At 44.9% G+C, this 19,802-nt stretch overlaps 1 protein-coding gene across 2 annotated transcripts in view; it reads right to left on the bottom strand.

Moving 5' to 3' along the window:
- The window catches only part of LOC124003328 (SWI/SNF-related matrix-associated actin-dependent regulator of chromatin subfamily D member 1), a 35,781-nt gene extending 16,312 nt beyond the window's left edge, over positions 1-19,469 (bottom strand). The window contains exons 1-6 of one of the 2 annotated variants that reach the window (XM_046311482.1): positions 19,242-19,469; positions 8,015-8,190; positions 7,611-7,776; positions 1,720-1,842; positions 1,490-1,606; positions 1,199-1,300 (exon numbers count right to left, since the gene is read on the bottom strand). In XM_046311482.1, coding sequence (XP_046167438.1) covers positions 1,199-1,300; positions 1,490-1,606; positions 1,720-1,842; positions 7,611-7,776; positions 8,015-8,190; positions 19,242-19,427 — 870 coding nt within the window. In that variant the 5' untranslated portion in view covers positions 19,428-19,469. The remainder of the gene's footprint in view (positions 1-1,198; positions 1,301-1,489; positions 1,607-1,719; positions 1,843-7,610; positions 7,777-8,014; positions 8,191-19,241) is intronic. The other variant, XM_046311481.1, reaches the window with a different exon arrangement.
- Between the last annotated feature and the right edge of the window lie 333 nt (positions 19,470-19,802).

The following is a 19,802-nucleotide window of genomic DNA, read 5'->3' as shown; positions in this document are numbered from 1 at the left end:
CGGTTGGGCTAAAGAGGGAGGCTCTCGGTTGGGCTAAAGAGGGAGGCTCTCGGTTGGGCTAAAGAGGGAGGCTCTCGGTTGGGCTAAAGAGGGAGGCTCTCGGGTGGGCTAAAGAGGGAGGCTCTCGGTTGGTACTAGCAGATCAAATACACAGCTGGAACTCTGATTAAGGTATTTACATGTCCTAATAATTTGAAAGAAAATCAGGTGTTTAACTTCAATTTTGACCGAACGCCGATTAAGATAAGCAGAGTAAGGTGTTAAAGACTATCACATAATCTGTTTACTATGGAATTATTACTGGGCATGTAAACGTACTCAGTGTAATAATGTGTGTTTACCTGGTAGTCCAGCATCAGCAGGACAGTAATAATAATGTGTTTACCTGGTAGTCCAGCATCAGCAGGACAGTAATAATAATAATGTGTGTTTACCTGGTAGTCCAGCATCAGCAGGACAGTAATAATAATGTGTGTTTACCTGGTAGTCCAGCATCAGCAGGACAGTAATAATAATAATGTGTTTACCTGGTAGTCCAGCATCAGCAGGACAGTAATAATAATAATAATGTGTGTTTACCTGGTAGTCCAGCATCAGCAGGACAGTAATAATAATGTGTTTACCTGGTAGTCCAGCATCAGCAGGACAGTAATAATAATAATGTGTGTTTACCTGGTAGTCCAGCATCAGCAGGACAGTAGTAATAATGTGTGTTTACCTGGTAGTCCAGCATCAGCACGACAGTAGTAATAATGTGTGTTAACCTGGTAGCCCAGCATCAGCAGGACAGTAATAATAATGTGTGTTTACCTGGTAGTCCAGCATCAGCAGGACAGTAATAATAATGTGTGTTTACCTGGTAGTCCAGCAGCAGCAGGACAGTAATAAATAACAATAATGTGTGTTTACCTGGTAGTCCAGCATCAGCAGGACAGTAATAATAATAATAATAATGTGTGTTTACCTGGTAGTCCAGCATCAGCAGGACAGTAGTAATAATGTGTTTACCTGGTAGTCCAGCATCAGCAGGACAGTAGTAATAATGTGTGTTTACCTGGTAGTCCAGCATCAGCAGGACAGTAGTAATAATGTGTGTTTACCTGGTAGTCCAGCATCAGCAGGACAGTAATAATAATAATGTGTGTTTACCTGGTAGTCCAGCATCAGCAGGACAGTAATAGTAATAATGTGTGTTTACCTGGTAGTCCAGCATCAGCAGGACAGTGCAGCGTACCCCGACATCCCCTGGCCTCTTCACCTGGAACCCGTCTGTCTCCTGAGTGGTCGCAGTCCGATGCCACTATTAACAATATAAATAACTTTAGTAGTTATTTTTTGGTTTCTCTAGAACACAATCTCTTTACTAAGACTACAATAGAGAAAGTGGTTAAGAAGAGTGGAGGTGGCAATTCACTTTACATTGTTCATGAAAATAAATCGAATCCTAGATTTTTAATCTGAACATTAAAAACGTTTTTTTTTTTTTTACCTCGACCAAGTGATTGTCAGGTCCATAGAGGTCCTTGTCCAACTCGATGACCAGAGACTTGAAAAAGGAAGAGAACTTCCTCTTTTGCTTGGTTGCTTCATACTTGGACACAGCAGTCTGAGAAAAAGAAAAACATTTTTATCAGACACATTTCCCCAAGTTACATAAAAAAAAAAAACACAGACACTAACCGTCAACACACAAACATACAACTAGTAAATTAGTCTTACATCTTCAAGCAGGCGTCCTTCGACACGCAACTCCCACGATGCTACAGTGCCGTCCCCGTCTTCAGCGTCGGGCTTGGCAGGGTTGAACGTGTTGGATATGAAGATACGAAGCTTTCGCTTTTGCTGAAACACAATAAAAAGTTCAGTCATGTTGAATTTCACTATCAACATGTGTATAATCTTCAGAGGAAAACATGGGAAGTGATGAGCAGGAAAAAGTCAACCCGGACTTGAGCCTTAATCCGAAAGTGGAAAAAGGCGACGAAAAAAAGGCTGACGTGCGGGCGCCCTGACAAAACTACTGCCTCTACCCTCCATTCTATTGGAAAACGTACAATCACCGGAGAAGAAACTGGATGAGCTCCGTTCGAGACTATCCTATCAACGGGACCTGAAGAACTATAATATTCTGTGTTTCACATAGTCGTGGCTTGTTACGGATACAGTTATCCTGTGTGTGTGTATCCTGTGTGTGTGTTTCTTTTCTCTCCTTCTCCCCTCACAGGTGAAAACCATCACTCCCCAATCAGTCAACAATCAATCATCAATCAGAAGACACACCTCCTCCTATTTCCTGACCTATCACAGTTCCTTCCCCATGGTTTAAAAACCCCATTTGTTTGTTCTAAAGCTCAGCTCAGCTCAATCTCTAGCTAAAGCTCAGCTCAATCTCTCTGTAAATGCCATGCCTGTAGGTCTCTGTGTTTCACTCTCGCTTTGTGTCTTAACCTCTCTTTTGTTTAAAGCACCTCCATAGCACTTTGTCATCACCTGTGAGTATTGTTTTTGGTTATGGTGTTTGTTTGTTTGCTGGTGGGAAAAGGGGAAACCAAGACAAGTCGCCCATGGGCATACACTACCCGTAGGTGAACTTTGTTAAATACACTAGTTAGAACTGGGCGGACCACCCACTGTATTTTTGGTTAGTTAGTTGTTGTTAAAGTAGGCTAGTCTAGCTTAGGGGTGTGTTTTTGTATATTTATTGTTTCTTTCCTTGGGTCCAGCTCAGCCCCTTTTCCTGCTCCCCCCATTACCGTGTGTTTATAAATAAACCTAGAGTTTGACGGTAGATTTCTGTTGTCGTGGTTATTTCGTGCACACTTTTACTTTGTCACAATAATAATTTGCATGAGTTATGTTACGGGTCTCATTACCATCCCCCCTAGTCTGTCGGGCCAAAAGGGATTCGTAACATGGCTGAACAAGGAGATATAGATATATATAGCTGTTTTTTTTTTATGCAGCGGCCGGACAGACCGGCCGCGTTGGGTAAGCTCACGGATGGACATGTCTTTTGAGATGCGATCTCTAACATTAGGGATTCTCGAGGTTCTGCTTGACTAAATTAGAATATTTCTTCATTAGCTGTTCACGGTTTGCCAAGCGAGTTCATCTATATTTTACGTAGCCGTGTATTTTCCACCACACACTGATGCACTAAGACTGAACTCAACGAGCTGTACAGGGCCATAAGCAAAATATCTAATCCTCACCGAGGCGGCGCCCCCTAGTGGCCAGGGACTTTAATGCAGGAAAATGTAAATCAGTGTCACCCAATTTCCTCCAGCATGTTCACGTGTGCAACTAGAGGCAAAAAAAATAAATCTAGATCACCTTTACACACAAACTCATACAACGCTCTCCCTCGCCCTCCATTTGGCAAATCTGACCACATCTCCTGCTAACAAGCAAAAACTCAAAAACAGGAAGTACCAGTGACGCGCTCAATACAGAAGTGGTCCGACGAAGCGGTTGCTAAGCTACGGGACTGTTTCGCTAGCACTGAATGAAATATGTTCCGGGGATTCATCCGATGGAGTTTACCACATCAGTCACTGGCTTCATTGTAAGTCGCTCTGGATAAGAGCGTCTGCTAAATGACTTAAATGTAAATGTAAGTGAATTGACGACGTCGTCCCTGTATATATATACACACAAGTATGTGGACTCTCCTTCAAATGAGTAGATTTGGCTATTTCAGCCACACCCGTTGCTGGCAGGTGTATAAAAATAGAGCACACAGCCGTGCAATCTCCATAGACACATTGAAGGTAGAATGGCCCATACCGAAGAGCTCAGTGACTTTCAACGTGGAACAGTCATAGGATTCCCTTTTGGAGCTGCGCCGGTCAACTATAAGTGCTGTTATTGTGAGGTGGAATGACATACATAATTTTTTGTTAACTAGTAAATAGTAGCCTACAGCAAAGTGTGTTTAAATAATTTCTAACTTGTTAACAATTTCTGCCAGTTTTTACTACCATGTGGGTTTTTAGCTTGCTTGAGCCTGCTAACTGAGGAGTATTAATTCATTTATCTTAAATTTATCTTACAAAGGAGTTAATCTAACTATTTATCTGTAATTGGAATTGTATTTGTTTTTTTTTTACTCTTTTCTAATCTTTACAGGAAAATGCCACGGGCACTATCTGATGTGCGGAGACATTTCACTGCAGCTAATATAGAAGGAAAAGCTGTGTAAATTTGTTTTTAGCTTGGTTGAGCCTGCTAACTGAGGAGTGTTGATTCACCTGTTTCCATACATACAAGCTTTGTACATTTGCATTTACGGTTCCAAATCATACGTGAAGAATGCAACAAAGATGCAGAATCATCTGGCCAAGTGCATAAAGTTCCCTCGACCCTCACAACAAGCAACCTCTGACAAAAGTCCCTCGACTTCTATTCGAGGTGAAAATGATGAATCAGACACCTTATCGATAGAAACAGCTCATGGTCCTGCTGGAATCAGAAGTTTTTTTGACTCAAATGGAGGAACGTAGTCTGAGAAATGCTGATGAATGTCTTGATCGAGCTGTGTATGCAACTGGTTCACCTCTGATGCTCACAGGCAATGTGTATTGAATGTTCTTCACCCAGCATACACCTCTCCAACCAGACATGCTTTATCTACTCATTTGCTGGATGCAGAGTTCAACAGAGTTCAAGTGAAGGTCAAGCAAATCATAGAGAAAGCAGACTGTATTGCAGTCATCCCTGATGGGTGGTCGAATGTTTGTGGGCAAGGAATAATTAACTACATCATCTCCACCACTCAACCAGTATTCTACAAGAGCACAGACACAAGGGACAACAGACACACCGGTCTCTCCATTGCAGATGAGCTGAAGGCAGTCATCAAGGACCTTGGACCACAGAAGGTATTTGCACTGGTGACAGACAATGCTACGAACATGAAGGCTGCTTGGTCTAAAGCGGAGGAGTCCTACCCTCACATCACACCCATTGGCTATGCTGCTCATGCATTGAATCTGCTCCTCAAGGACATCATGGCACTGAAAACAATGGATACTTTCTACAAGAGAGCTAAGGAAATGGTTAGGTACAGGAAGGGTCATCAAGTTATAGCAGCAATCTACCTCACCAAGCAAAGTGAGAAGAATACACATTGAAGCTGCCCAGCAACACTCGTTGGGGTGGTGTTGTCATCATGTTTGACAGTCTCCTGGAGGGGAAGGAGTCAATCCAATAAATGGCCATATCACAGTCTGCCGATATGGACAGTCCCATCAAGAGGATCCCCCAGGATGATGTATTTTAGGTGAGAGTGGTAAGCACCCTGAAACGCCTGAAACCTATAGCAGTAGCCATTACATGGATTGAGGGAGACAATGCCATCCTGTCTGATGTCAGACTCTACTTGCAGATGTAAGAGGAGAAATCTGTACTACCCTGGCCACTTCACTGTTGCTCCAAGCAGAGAAAACTGCAGTTCTGACATACATTAAAAAGCGTGAAGACTTCTGCCTGAAGCCCATACACACCACAGAGTACATGTTGGACACCAAGTATGCTGGCAAGAGCATCCTGTCTGGTGCACAGATCAACAAGGCCTATGGTGTCATCACTACTGTGTCTTGCCACCTTGGCCAGGATAAGGGGTGGCAGGGTAGCCAAGTGGTTAGAGCGTTGGACTAGTAACCGAAAGGTTGCAAGTTCAAATCCCCGAGTCATTGAATGACGGCCTAGGAACAGTGGGCTGTCGTTCTGCCCCTGAACAGGCCATCATTGAAAATAAGAATTTGTTCTTAGCTGACTTGCCTCGTTAAATAAAGGTATAAAAAAAGAGAAAAAAAGGGCAAGGTTCTTGGCAGTCTGGCGAAGTACACTTCCATGCAAGGGCTTTGGAATGGAGATGCAATATGGCAGTCTGGCGAAGTACACCAAGCAAGGGCTTTGGGATGGAGATGCAATATGGTAGTCTGGCGAAGTACACTTCCAAGCAAGGGCTTTGGGATGGAGATGCAATCTTGCCAACAATGCATATCTCCTCAGCCACCTGGTGGAAGGGACTTTTGCTCTTTCCCCTGTTGCGTCCATCATCCTCCAAATTCCACCAACATCAGAGTGCAACTGGTCCTTGTTTGGGAACACACACACCAACGCATGCTGACCAATACAAGGGTTGAACAATTAGTGGTAATCCAGGCAAATGGGGCTTTTTGAGACTGACAACGAGCCATCCAAGGTTGGAAAGTGACAGTGAAGATGAGGCCTGATGTTCAAGAGGTGGTCCAGGGAGAAGACATTTAGTTTCTAGACTATCATTTTACAGATGAATGTTGAAAACATTTTTTTTGGGAGATGCGATGGATAATTGGGGATCATTCAATATTCCCTTTTGTTGTTTGTGCAGAGTCAACTCATTTTTAATTCAAGTTAACTAAATGTATTTTTAAAGGATTTAAACATTTGCAATTATGTCTACTTATGATAACGTAAAAGGTTTATGTTTCTGTCTCCATATGATATGGTAAATATATCCAATGTAAAAAACATCTACATTTAAATGGTATTAATGAATTTGCATATATTCCTGTTAGTTTATATGAGAATTATCACAGATTACAAAGGGAAACCCAGCCGTGAGCAAGCAACACCAAAACATGCATGAGAGCAGCTGCTGTTCCAGACGGATGTGTGATCACGCTCTCCGTAAGACGTTTGAACAGGTTAACATTCACAAGGCCGCAGGGCAGACTGATTATCAGAGCAAGTGCTAACCAGCTGACAAGTGTCTACACTGACATTTTCAACATCTCCTTGACCCAGTCTGTAATACCTACATGTTTCAAGTAGTCCACCATAGTGCCTGTGCCCAAGAACGGCAAGGTAGCCTGTGTAAATGACTATCGCACCATAGCAATCACATATGTAGCCATGAAATGCTTTGAAAGGCTGGTAATGGCTCACATCAACACCATTACCCCAGAAACCCTGGACCCTCTCCAATTCACCTACCACCCCAACAGATCCACAAATGATGCAATCTCTATTGCACCCCACACTGCTCTTTCCTACCTGGACAAGAGGGACACCTATGTGAGAATGCTGTTCATCAACTACAGCTCAGCGTTCAACAGCATAGTGCCCTGTGAAGCTCATCACTAAACTAAGGACCCTGGGACTAGACACCTCCCTCTGCAACTGGATCGTGGACTTCCTGACGGGCCGCCCCCAGGTGGTGAGGGTAGGTAACAACACATCCGCCACGCTGACCCTCAACACGAGGGGCCCCTTAGGGGTGCTTGCTCAGTTCCCTCCTGTACTCCCTGCTCACCCACAACTGTGTGTCCACGCACGACTCATTAAGTTCTCTCATTAAGTTTTCCAACGACAACTGTGGTAGGCCTGATCACAGACGACGATGAGACATGGGAGGCGGTCAGAGACCTGGCAGTGTGGTGCCAGGACAACCTGTTCCTCGATGTCAGCAAGACAAAGTAACTGATCGTGGATCTAAACCCTGTTCATATGTCATTCCTTAGGATCTAAAAGGAAACAATGATCCTAGATCAGCACTGTTACTTTGAAGTGCTTTATGAATACAGGCCTTGGCCCCTAGTGAGGAAATAACCCCATCGGTTTACCTTGATGGGTCTCTTGAGTGCCTCCTGGATGTCCAGACGTTTCCTCATGATGGTCTGGTCCAGCTTCCTCTCAAACGCCAGCAGGTCCATGTAGGCCTGAGACTCTGGCACCAGCTCCCGGATCCTCTGAGGTAAAATCTTATCCGCCATCTTCTTCTTCTTGGTACTGCAACAGAAGATAATAGCGTGAGTTGATAAGCAATTTTAAAAAGGCCGATATGCTTTATGTATACACCTTTATTTCCCCCTACAAAAGACACTGTCAACTCTTAATGAGGACAAATAATCGCAGTAATCTAGTAATACATGTTTAACGTCCCTCCCTTATACCCTGGTAACAATGTGAAAACCTGCTGTTGAAATGAATACAGTCAAGCCTAAAATAATACTTAGTCAGATTTTACTGTTGGTTGCGCTGCTGTTGGACCTGCTGGATCTGCTGGGGGGCCGGCCTTTTACGGGAGGGGTCCATGACACTGGGCATCCCTGGTCGGGACACAGGGCTGGAGCCGTAGCCTGGAGGCCCCATGGGCGGGCCCTGGGGGGTCATACGGCTGGATGGGGGCATCCCACCTGGTCTCTGGAGGGAGAGGCGAAAAGAGACAGGGGAGGGGTTAGAGTCTGGAAGAGAGGCGAAAAGGAGACAGGGGAGGGGAGAGAGTCTGGAAGAGAGGCGAAAAGGAGACAGGGGAGGGGAGAGAGTCTGGAAGAGAGGCGAAAAGGAGACAGGGGAGGGGTTAGAGTCTGGAATAGAGGGAAAAGAGACAGGGGAGGGGTTAGAGTCTGGAAGAGAGGCGAAAAGGAGACAGGGGAGGGGAGAGAGTCTGGAAGAGAGGCGAAAAGGAGACAGGGGAGGGGAGAGAGTCTGGAAGAGAGGCGAAAAGGAGACAGGGGAGGGGAGAGAGTCTGGAAGAGAGGCGAAAAGGAGACAGGGGAGGGGTTAGAGTCTGGAAGAGGCGAAAAGGAGACAGGGGAGGGGTTAGAGTCTGGAAGAGGCAAAAAGAGACAGGGGAGGGGTTAGAGTCTGGAAGAGAGGCGAAAAGGAGACAGGGGAGGGGTTAGAGTCTGGAAGAGGCGAAAAGGAGACAGGGGAGGGGTTAGAGTCTGGAAGAGGCAAAAAGAGACAGGGGAGGGGTTAGAGTCTGGAAGAGAGGCAAAAAGAGACAGGGGAGGGGTTAGAGTCTGGAAGAGGCAAAAAGAGACAGGGGAGGGGTTAGAGTCTGGAAGAGGCAAAAAGAGACAGGGGAGGGGTTAGAGTCTGGAAGAGAGGCGAAAAGGAGACAGGGGAGGGGTTAGAGTCTGGAAGAGAGGCAAAAAGAGACAGGGGAGGGGTTAGAGTCTGGAAGAGAGGCGAAAAGGAGACAGGGGAGGGGTTAGAGTCTGGAAGAGAGGCAAAAAGAGACAGGGGAGGGGTTAGAGTCTGGAAGAGAGGCGAAAAGGAGACAGGGGGAGGGGTTAGAGTCTGGAAGAGAGGCGAAAAGGAGACAGGGGAGGGGTTAGAGTCTGGAAGAGGCAAAAAGAGACAGGGGAGGGGTTAGAGTCTGGAAGAGGCAAAAAGAGACAGGGGAGGGGTTAGTCTGGAAGAGAGGCGAGGAAAAGATGGATGGCGTTTGATGGTAGGAGAAAATAGGATTAAAGAGACGAAATGTAGGACAAGAGGCAAAGAAAAAGAAGTAAAGAAAATGTTTTTTTATTGTGGGACAGAAGACGAAGGTGCTATAGATGGTTGAGATGTGAGAAACAAAATGGCTTATTTTCCATCATCTACAGGTATATTATATTTCTCCTTGCAGGTGTTATTGCTGCCTTACCGAATGTGTTCTAGAACGAATGTGTTCTAGAACGGATGTGTTCTGTCCCCCAGTCAGGGTCAAGGATGTGTTCTGTTCTGTCCCCCAGTCAGGGTCAAGGATGTGGCTAGGTGAGGACGGTCGTGGAAGGAATTACTACTAACAATGGCCCAGCCCCTGACAAATCATTTTATGTTTGAGCCAAGCATCATCTATCGCAGGGATGGATAACTGGCGGCCCTTGGATCCATACTGTTTAAGGAACTCAGTCGGAGTCTCAACTTACTGTGGTGCCTCTCTGTTTTTTATTGTGGGAGCCCCTCCGACCGCTCGGCTACCTGCCCCCCCGACCGCTCGGCTACCTGCCCCCCCGACCGCTCGGCTACCTGCCCCCCCGACCGCTCGGCTACCTGCCCCCCCCGACCGCTCGGCTACCTGCCCCCCGACCTGCCCCCGACCGCTCGGCTACCTGCCCCCGACCGCTCGGCTACCTGCCCCCCGACCGCTAGGCTACCTGCCCCTCCGACCGCTAGGCTACCTGCCTCTCTGACCGCTATGCTACCTGCCTCTCTGACCGCTAGGCTACCTGCCTCTCTGACCGCTAGGCTACCTGCCTCTCTGACCGCTAGGCTACCTGCCTCTCTGACCGCTAGGCTACCTGCCTCTCTGACCGCTAGCCTACCTGCCACCCCTATCACCAAGGTCAGGACTCTACTGATTCTCTGGATAGAGGATGGTTCAAAGGCGTGAAAATGAGATTAAAAATCGCCGTGATTTATGAATAACTATAAGACTAATAAATAGAGGACATTGGTAAGCAGCAACAAGTGGATAAAACCCATGTGTTGAAATACAGGCAGGAGTGCTTTGTTATGGATCGGAAGTCAACTAAACCATCATTGAAGGACAACAAACATCGGCACTAGCCAACACAACAGATTTAATTAAAAACAACCTTGTATTGAATAAAGGCCACTCACCATCCTAAAAATGTGCAATTTGCATCAAAGTTTTTTAAAATAAATCAAATGCATGTAGTACCCCATACAATGCACATACTTCCTAATAAAATAAAATAAAATAAATAAATATATATATATGGGTATAGATGAATTTATAACCTGTAAATATTATACCAAATTCACCCTTAAAAATCATACCAAGCAATGGTTACGGAAACAGGCACGACTTGCAGGTGCACAATAAAAAACACCCTCCACATCACTCACCAATCCATGTGCTAGGAACTCAAACAGGCGACTTCGTGTTTCTGAATGCATGAGTGCTTCTAGAAGTTGTAGCGACAGTAGCAGGCTGAAGAATAAAAACAGATCAGCGAGGCTAAAGCCAGAGACACACCCCTCTCTCTCTCCCTCTCCGACAGCCTTCAAGGGGAGTGCCGTGTTCGGCTGTCATCAACGCTGAAGCTACCCTCTCCTGTTCTCTCCTGTTAGGCAAGCTACAGCCGCACACTGTCTGCAGATCACACCACACCTGGGTCGTGTTCATTATGCAATGACGTAACAAAACATTTTCAAATGGAACAATGCATTTCTTATTTGACAAATCCAGGTTCAGTGTGTTTGGAATCTCATGACCCTGCCTGCAGCCTCTGCGCCCTGCCTGCAGCCTCTGCTGAAAAGCTGCCATCTGGCCTCTTCTATTTATTCTTTAGTTTTTATCCACAGCAGAGAACGTATTCTCACATTCGTCACCATAGTGATTTAAATGAGTCACGTAGATAGAACAAGTTCTAAAGCAGAGGTTTGTAAATTAATTTACATTTTTTTTATAGGATATCTAGAAGAGAGCTAGCCACTGAAAAGGATATCTGGAAGAGAGCTAGCCACTGAAAAGGATAGCTGGAAGAGAGCTAGCCACTGAAAAGGATATCTGGAAGAGAGCTAGCCACTGAAAAGGATAGCTGGAAGAGAGCTAGCCACTGAAAAGGATAGCTGGAAGAGAGCTAGCCACTGAAAAGGATAGCTGGAAGAGAGCTAGCCACTGAAAAGGATAGCTGGAAGAGAGCTAGCCACTGAAAAGGATAGCTGGAAGAGAGCTAGCCACTGAAAAGGATAGCTGGAAGAGAGCTAGCCACTGAAAAGGATAGCTGGAAGAGAGCTAGCCACTGAAAAGGATAGCTGGAAGAGAGCTAGCCACTGAAAAGGATAGCTGGAAGAGAGCTAGCCACTGAAAAGGATAGCTGGAAGAGAGCTGAAAAGGCCACTGAAAAGGATAGCTGGAAGAGAGCTAGCCACTGAAAAGGATAGCTGCCACTGAAAAGAGCTGGAAGAGAGCTTCAGCCACTGAAAAGGATAGCTGGAAGAGAGCTAGCCACTGAAAAGGATAGCTGGAAGAGAGCTAGCCACTGAAAAGGATAGCTGGAAGAGAGCTAGCCACTGAAAAGGATAGCTGGAAGAGAGCTAGCCACTGAAAAGGATATCTGGAAGAGAGCTAGCCACTGAAAAGGATAGCTGGAAGAGAGCTAGCCACTGAAAAGGATAGCTGGAAGAGAGCTAGCCACTGAAAAGGATAGCTGGAAGAGAGCTAGCCACTGAAAAGCTGGCTTCTAATTATTTCTTTATTGCCAATGCCATTTTGTTTGAAAACCTCTTGCCCATTGTGTTCCAAGGTAGAAGGAGATCGGAGTTAACATACGAAGACAAATCCAAGTGGGATGTATCTTTTCACTAATAAACTGCCCACACATTTGTAAACGTGGCCATTACTGTGTGCGAGGCGACTGAAGAATGCAACAAAAAAAATCCATTAAAATTTCTATAAATCATTTTTCACTCAATTCACCACATCTCTGTGCAACCTTGGTCTTCTACAGAACAATTGGGGAGTGCTTCTAAGGCTAACAGAATGTGTGGCTGAGTGACTATGAAGGATGCTACCGTCAGGGAGGTTGGCGTTTGTGTTCCACGTAGTCAAGGCCACGAGAGAAGATTAGAACATCCTTTCACTGAGAAATGTTTTTCCAGTTGAATTGTTGTGATAACAACACAACAACAAAATGTGTGTGTACACCGTGTCAAATTCAATGACCACATACTGACACCCCCCCCCACCCCAAACGTTTAGCTAGCAGTACTTCTGTTTTTTTTTTACGTTACTAAAGCACCAAACACATTTTTGCTCTGCCAGAATGACCCCCTCTCATCTGCAACTGTAGCCAATGGCATCAAACGGTTTTGCATCATTAGCTGTGATAACCATTGATATCAAACAGCTGTATAGCCATAGCATCATTAGCTGTGATAACCATTGATATCAAACAGCTGTATAGCCGTAGCATCATTAGCTGTGATAACCATTGATATCAAACAGCTGTATAGCCGTAGCAGGAGATTCTATTCCAAACGTTTTTGCATCATTAGCTGTGATAACCATTGATATCAAACAGCTGTATAGCCGTAGCGGGAGATTCTATTTCAAACGGTTTTGCATCATTAGCTGTGATAACCATTGATATCAAACAGCTGTATAGCCATAGCATCATTAGCTGTGATAACCATTGATATCAAACAGCTGTATAGCCGTAGCGGGAGATTATTTTTTTCCGACCAACCTTTTCTTGCCGATACTTTCTTAAAAATACTCGATTTGGAAGTCACCGTTTTGCCCCATGAGGTAATCCAACGATGTACACGGCCGCCATTTTGTCTACTTCTCATCTTCTCTCATTGAGACAGGTGCAAAGCAATCAATGATATATCTGAGTCACACTCAGTGTGTCACAGCCACACGTCTAAACCAATGAGAGAAAGTAAGAAATAGATAAGATGGTGGCGTATGCATGATTGGATTACCTCATGAGGCAAACATTTGATGAATTAAGGTTGTTCCGAGGGGATAAGTGATGGGAGCAACTTAATATTAGGAAGGTGTTCCTAATGTTTGGTGTACTCAGTGTGTGTGTATATATATATATATAAACAAATAAATATCTAATACAAAATGTTTATAATGGTCAACATTGTGGTCCTTCTGTAGCTCAGTTGGTAGAGCATGGCGCTTGTAACGCCAGGGTAGTGGGTTCGATCCCCGGGACCACCCATACGTAGAATGTATGCACACATGACTGTAAGTCGCTTTGGATAAAAGCGTCTGCTAAATGGCATATATTATCTCATATTGTTTTAATAAATGTTCAAAAAAAATATGGAACAAAATAAATAATAAAACAATGTAAATGATCGGTGGTATTTATATTGTCTATATACTATAATTATAGTACACAGAGAAAATAGTACATTTTAATGTTTCCTCCCCCCTGTGGCAAGCTGTGACATACTGTGCTGCCAACTATATAACAGACCTTTCCCCCAAAGGTACACAAAGGTTACCTTTTTTTAACTGTTTAAAAATGTGTAGACATTTCCATTGTGACTTTGGGGAAGGACTCCCTAACTAGTGTGTATATGTGTATGTGTATATATATATATATATATATATGGGGCAGAAGACTAGAACTTACATGCGCCGAATACAACAGGTGAAATGCTTACTTATATATAAGCCCTTAATCAACATTGTTGCTGAGAAAATACCTTTAAAAAAAGAAAGAGGTAAGAATAACAAATAATTAAAGAGCAGAAGTAAATAACAATAGTGGGGCTATATACAGGGTATTACGGTACAGAGTCAATGTGGAGGCTATATACAGGGTATTACGGTACAGAGTCAATGTGGAGTCTATATACAGGGGGCAATGATGGGGGGGTAGAAGCTGTTTAGAAGCCTCTGGGACCTAGACTTGGCGCTCCGGTACCGCTGGGAGAGCAGGGAGAACAGTCTATGACTAGGGTGGCTGGAGTCTTTGACAATTTTTAGGCCTTCCCCTGACACCACCTGGCATAGAGGTCCTGGATGGCAGGAAGATTGGCCCCGGTGATGTTCTCGGTCGTACTCACTACCCTCTGTAGTGCCTCGCAGTCGGAGGCCGAGCAGTTGCCATACCAGGCAGTGATGCAACCCGTCAGGATGCTCTCGACGGTGCAGCTGTAAAATATTTTGAGGCTCTGAGGACCCATGGAACTTATTTTCAGTCTCCTGAGGGGCAACAGGTTTTGTCATGCCCTCTTCACAACTGTCTTGGCGTGTTTGGACCACGATAGTTTGTTGTGGACGCCAAGGAACTTGAAGCTCTAAAACCTGCTCCACTACAGCCCCATCGATGAGAATGGGGGCGTGCTCGGTCCTCCTTTTCCTGTAGTCCACAATAATCTCCTTTGTCTTGATAACATTGAGGGAGAGGTTGTTGTCCTTGTACCACACAGGCAGGTCTTGGACCTCCTCCCTATAGGCAGTCTCATCATTGTCGGTGATCATCAGCAAACTTAATGTTGTTGGAGTCGTGTCTGGACGTGCAGTCATGAGTGAACAGGGAGTACAGGAGGGGACTGAGCACACACCCCTGGGGAGCTCCCGTGTTGAGAATCAGTGTGGCGGATGTGTTGTTACCTTCCCTTACCACCTTGGGACGGCCCTCCGGAAATCCAGGATCCAGTTGCAGAGGGAGGTGTTTAGTCCCAGGATCCTTAGCTTAGTGATGAGCTTTGAGGGCACTATGGTGTTGAATGCTGAGCTGTAGTCAATGAATAGCATTCTCACATAGGTGTTCCTTTTGTCCAGGTGGGAAAGGGCAGTGTGGAGTGCAATATAGATTGCACCATCTGTGGATCTGTTGGTGCGGTATGTAAATTGGAGTGGGTCTAGGGTTTCTGGGATAATGGTATTGATGTGAGCCATGACCAGCCTTTCAAAGCATTTCATGGCTACAGACGTGAGTGCTACAGGTCGGTAGTCATTTAGGCAGGTTAGCTTAATGTTCTTGGGCACAGGAACTATGGTGGTCTGCTTGAAACATGTTATTACAGACTCAGACAGGGAGAGGTTGAAAATGTCAGTGAAGACACTTGCCAGTTGGCCAGCGCATGCTCGGAGTACACGTCCTGGTAATCCGTCTGGCCCAGCGGCCTTGTGAATGTAGACCTGTTTAAAGGTCCTACATCGGCTGCAGAGAGAGTGATCAAACAGTCGTCTGGAACAGCTGATGCTCTCATGCATGTTTCAGTGTTACTATCCTCGAAGAGGGCATAGAAGTTATTTAGCTCGTGTCACTGGGCAGCTCTCGGCTGTGCTTCCCTTTGTAGTCTGTAATAGTTTGCAAGCCCTGCCACATCTGACGAGCGTCGGAGCCGGTGTAGTACTATTCGATCTTAGTCCTGTATTGACGCTTTGCCTGTTTGATGATTCGTCGGAGGGCATAGAGGGATTTCTTATAAGCTTCCGGGTTAGAGTCCCGTACCTTGAAAGTGGCAGCTTTACCCTTTAGCTCAGTGTGGATGTTGCCTGTAATCCATGGCTTCTGGTTGGGGTATATACGTACAGTAACTGTGGGGACGATGTCCTCAATGCACTTATTGATAAAGCCAGTGACCGATGTGGTATATTCCTCAATGCCATCGGACGAATCCCGGAACATATTCCAGTCTGTGCTGCAAAACAGTCCTGTAGTTTTGCATCTGCTTCACCTGACCACTTTTTTATAGACCGAGTGACTGGTGCTTCCTGCTTTAATGTTGCATTTGTAAACAGGAATAGGGAGGATAGAGTTATGGTCAGATTTGCCAAATGGAGGGCGAGGAAGAGCTTTGTACACATCTCTGTGTGTGGAGTAAAGGTGGTCTAGAATTTTTTTCCCCCTCTGGTTGCACATTTAACATGCTGATAGAAATTAAAACGGATTCCCTGCATTAAAGTCACTGGCCACTAGGAGCGCCGCCTCTGGATTTGTGTTTTCATGTTTGCTCATGGCGGAATAGAGCTCATCGAGTGCGGTTTTAGTGCCAGAGGTCAGTCTGTGGTAGTAAAATGAAAAATACAGAAACTCTCTAGGTAGTTAGTGTGGTCTACAGCTTATCATGAGATACTCTACCTCAGACGAGCAAAACCTCGAGACTTCCTTAGATATCGTGCACCAGCGGTTTACATAAATGCATAGGCCCCAGTGTCTTACCAGAGGCTGCTGTTCTGCCGATAGAGTGTATAACCTGACAGCTGTATGTTCTTCATGTCATCGTTCAGCCACGACTCAGAAGTGGTCCTTCTGTAGCTCAGTTGTTAGAGCATGGCGCTTGTAACGCCAGGGTAGTGGGTTCGATCCCCGGGACCACCCATACGTAGAATGTATGCACACATGACTGTAAGTCGCTTTGGATAAAAGTGTCTGCTAAATGGCATATATATTATTATTATATTATATTACTCAGTTAAACATAAGATTGTTATTATGTCCCATTGGTAGGATATACATGCTTTCAGTTCGTCCCATTTATTTTCCAGCGATTGAACATTAGCTAGCAGAACGGAAGGGCAGATTAGCCACTGGTCACCTGATCCTCAAAAGGCATCCTGATCTCTTTCCGCGAAACCCGTTTCCTTTTCCAGCTAATCACAGGGATCTCGGCCTGGTCTGGTGTCTGTAGTATACCTCTCGCGACAGTTTGAGGTGAGTAATCCCAGTTCTGATATCCAGAAGCTCTTTTTGGTCATAAGAGATGGTAGCAGCAACATTACGTACAAAACAAGTCACGAACAACGCGAAAAGACAAACAAAATAGCATGTTTGGTTAAGAGCCGATAAGACGGCAGCCATTCCCTCCAGCGTCATCGAAAGATCTTACCCTCCAAAGAGAATATATGCAGCCGGCTATACACTTGTATCCCCCGTGGACCTGTTCGTAGATAAAACATCCTCCATTCAGGCTGAAAAGGCGTCCATTTCCTAATTAACCCGATATAATGGCAAGTAGGTGGGGAAATATGCTTACTTTCTTTATGAAGCACCATTTCCCACCATGCTATGGTGGCTAATGCTACTTCCTGACATTACAACACACAACATCTGGGACTAGCATTTAGCCCCTCTAGCACGGTGGAGAATATCGTTTCATAAAGAAATTTCGCATAATTTCCATTTTGTCAGCGTAAAAAAAAAAAAAATTGGGTTAAGGAGGAAATCGATGCATTTTCAGCCTGAATGGAGACTGTTTTATGTAAGAACCGGTCCACAGGGGATACGAACGTATAACCAGCTGCATAGATTGCCTTTGGATGGGAAAGATGAAAGGACTCACTGTCGCCAACTTAGCTGGTTCATTGTTGCCCATGTCAGGAAGTTAGGCTAGCAAGTATTTTAGCTAGGTAGCCTATGAAAACAACTAAAAGCTGTCGGAGCCGTAGACCGCTTTGCCAACATGAAAGAGTTGAGAACAGCATTGTCATTCAACTAGTCTACAAGTAGGGTGAATCCCCAAAAATGTTGTTTTACTTGGGCACCCAGACCGAAATCAGTACCATGGACAGCCACATGATATTTAGTAACATTAATTGGACTAAATTGTCTCTGGTATCTTTAAATTTGTTTTCAGTGTATTAAACGAAGCATATATAGCCTTGTTGATTTGATGCGAATGTTTAAGTTGAAATGGTGCTGGAATAACAGAGTATTGGAATAAATGAGGCGATACTCTCGTCGTCTTTGTGCTGACTTGCGGAAACTCTGTGGTTCTAAATCAGCAGTTGTTTAGTAAAACATTAACTTGTAACAGTTACATGACCTGGCCAAACATGCAATATTTGCTTTGTGGACTTCACAGGACAGATGTTGCTCTCCAGTTTTTTGTGATGAAACAAACTTGTGTGTAGTTGAATTTATTCCGCCACCGCTGTGTGACTTGTTGTCACTGCCTTATTGTAATTTATAATAATTGCTCTGGCTCCCCAATGGTGGAACAAACTCCCTCACGACACCAGGACAGCGGAGTCAATCACCACCTTCCGGAGACACCTGAAACCCCACCTCTTTAAGGAATACCTAGGATAGGATAAGTAATCCTTCTCACCCCCCTTAAAAGATTTAGATGCACTATTGTAAAGTGGCTGTTCCACTGGATGTCATAAGGTGAATGCACCAATTTGTAAGTCGCTCTGGATAAGAGCGTCTGCTAAATAATGTAAATGTAATGTAAATGTAATGTCACGGTGGCGTATGAACAAATGAGCAAACATTGCAATTATCGTTGTAATATGGCTGTTTCACTGGCTTGGCCACGCACCGCTACTGAAAAGAAGAGTCCATGGTTAAGACCAGATCGTTCTTCCAAGATGTTTAGACCTTCATTACATTTAAGTCATTTTGCAGACGCTTTTATCCAGAGTGATTTACAGGAGCAATTAGGATGAAGTGTCTTGCTCAAGGGCACATCGACATTTTGTCACCGAGGCAGCTCGGGGATTCGAACCTGCGATCTTTCGGTTACTTTAAGCTACGAAATATGAATCCGTGGTTATTCAAGGGTGCAACAGGTCACCTCAGGAGTAAAAATGTCAGTTCGCTTTTCATAGCCGACACAGAGCAGAGGACGAGACAGCAGGTGCGGTAGAGACCCACACACCATCCACTTTTCATTCACACTAACGTAACTTTACAAGCTTAATGTCATCTGTGTAGCTAGCAAGCAAACAAGCGCCAAACAACTAGCAAATGGGCTAGCTAGCTAGCTACTGTACGACTTGCAGACCGAACAGCTCATCATACTAGGTGGTCGTCGACAGTGTAGTTAGCTAACTAATTATGCATAACCATGCCACTGGGAAAAGCCACAAAAACAATCAACCAACAACGACAATTCAGTAAATTAAGGGGGTCTTTACGAGTAAGGGCCCACGTCGCTAACTAGATACTGTTAGCATAGGCTAGCTACCGCTTTGACAAAGGCTTTGTTCTAGCTTGCAGCTAGCTAACGTTAGCCGTTAAGTCGTGGCTCACCGGGTATCCAGGCCCGGGCATCGGAGAACGATAGAGGTGGTTCTGTGCGCCCGATGAGGGTCCCATCCTTCCTCCAGGAGTTCCAGGTCCCATGCCTGGTCCTCCACCTTGTACCGGGGGTCCGGGTCCCATTCCCCCGCCACCACCTCCCGTTGAAGCTGATTGAAAACTACCTCTGGCCGCCATCTCTTCTGGGTATCTCCGTCGCCGGATAGTGGAACGGAACTATCGCGAGAAGAGAGGAGTAGCGGAGTGATTATTTTAACAACGACGACCTCTGGTGTTTAATTTCAATTACAACCAACCCTTATTGTGGTATAGATCGTTACATCGTTCTACATTTTACATTCTACATAAAAGCAGTCTCTCAAAATGAAAGCAACCAAAACCTTTCTGTATACTAATATGTCTCTCTCTGGAGTCTGGACCTTTACAATTGGCACCAGGCATGCCAGGTGTTGACCTGAACTGACTGGGATATTTTTTATTTTACCTTTATTTAACTAGGCAAGTCAGTTAAGAACAAATTCTTTAATTTCAATGACGGCCTAGGAACAGTGG

The sequence above is a fragment of the Oncorhynchus gorbuscha genome, linkage group LG18 (genome assembly GCF_021184085.1).
Source record: "Oncorhynchus gorbuscha isolate QuinsamMale2020 ecotype Even-year linkage group LG18, OgorEven_v1.0, whole genome shotgun sequence".
In the NCBI taxonomy this organism is placed as follows: Eukaryota; Metazoa; Chordata; class Actinopteri; order Salmoniformes; family Salmonidae; genus Oncorhynchus; species Oncorhynchus gorbuscha.
The sequence above is the reverse complement of the archived record's forward strand: the minus strand, read 5'-3'. Positions and strand labels throughout refer to the sequence as shown.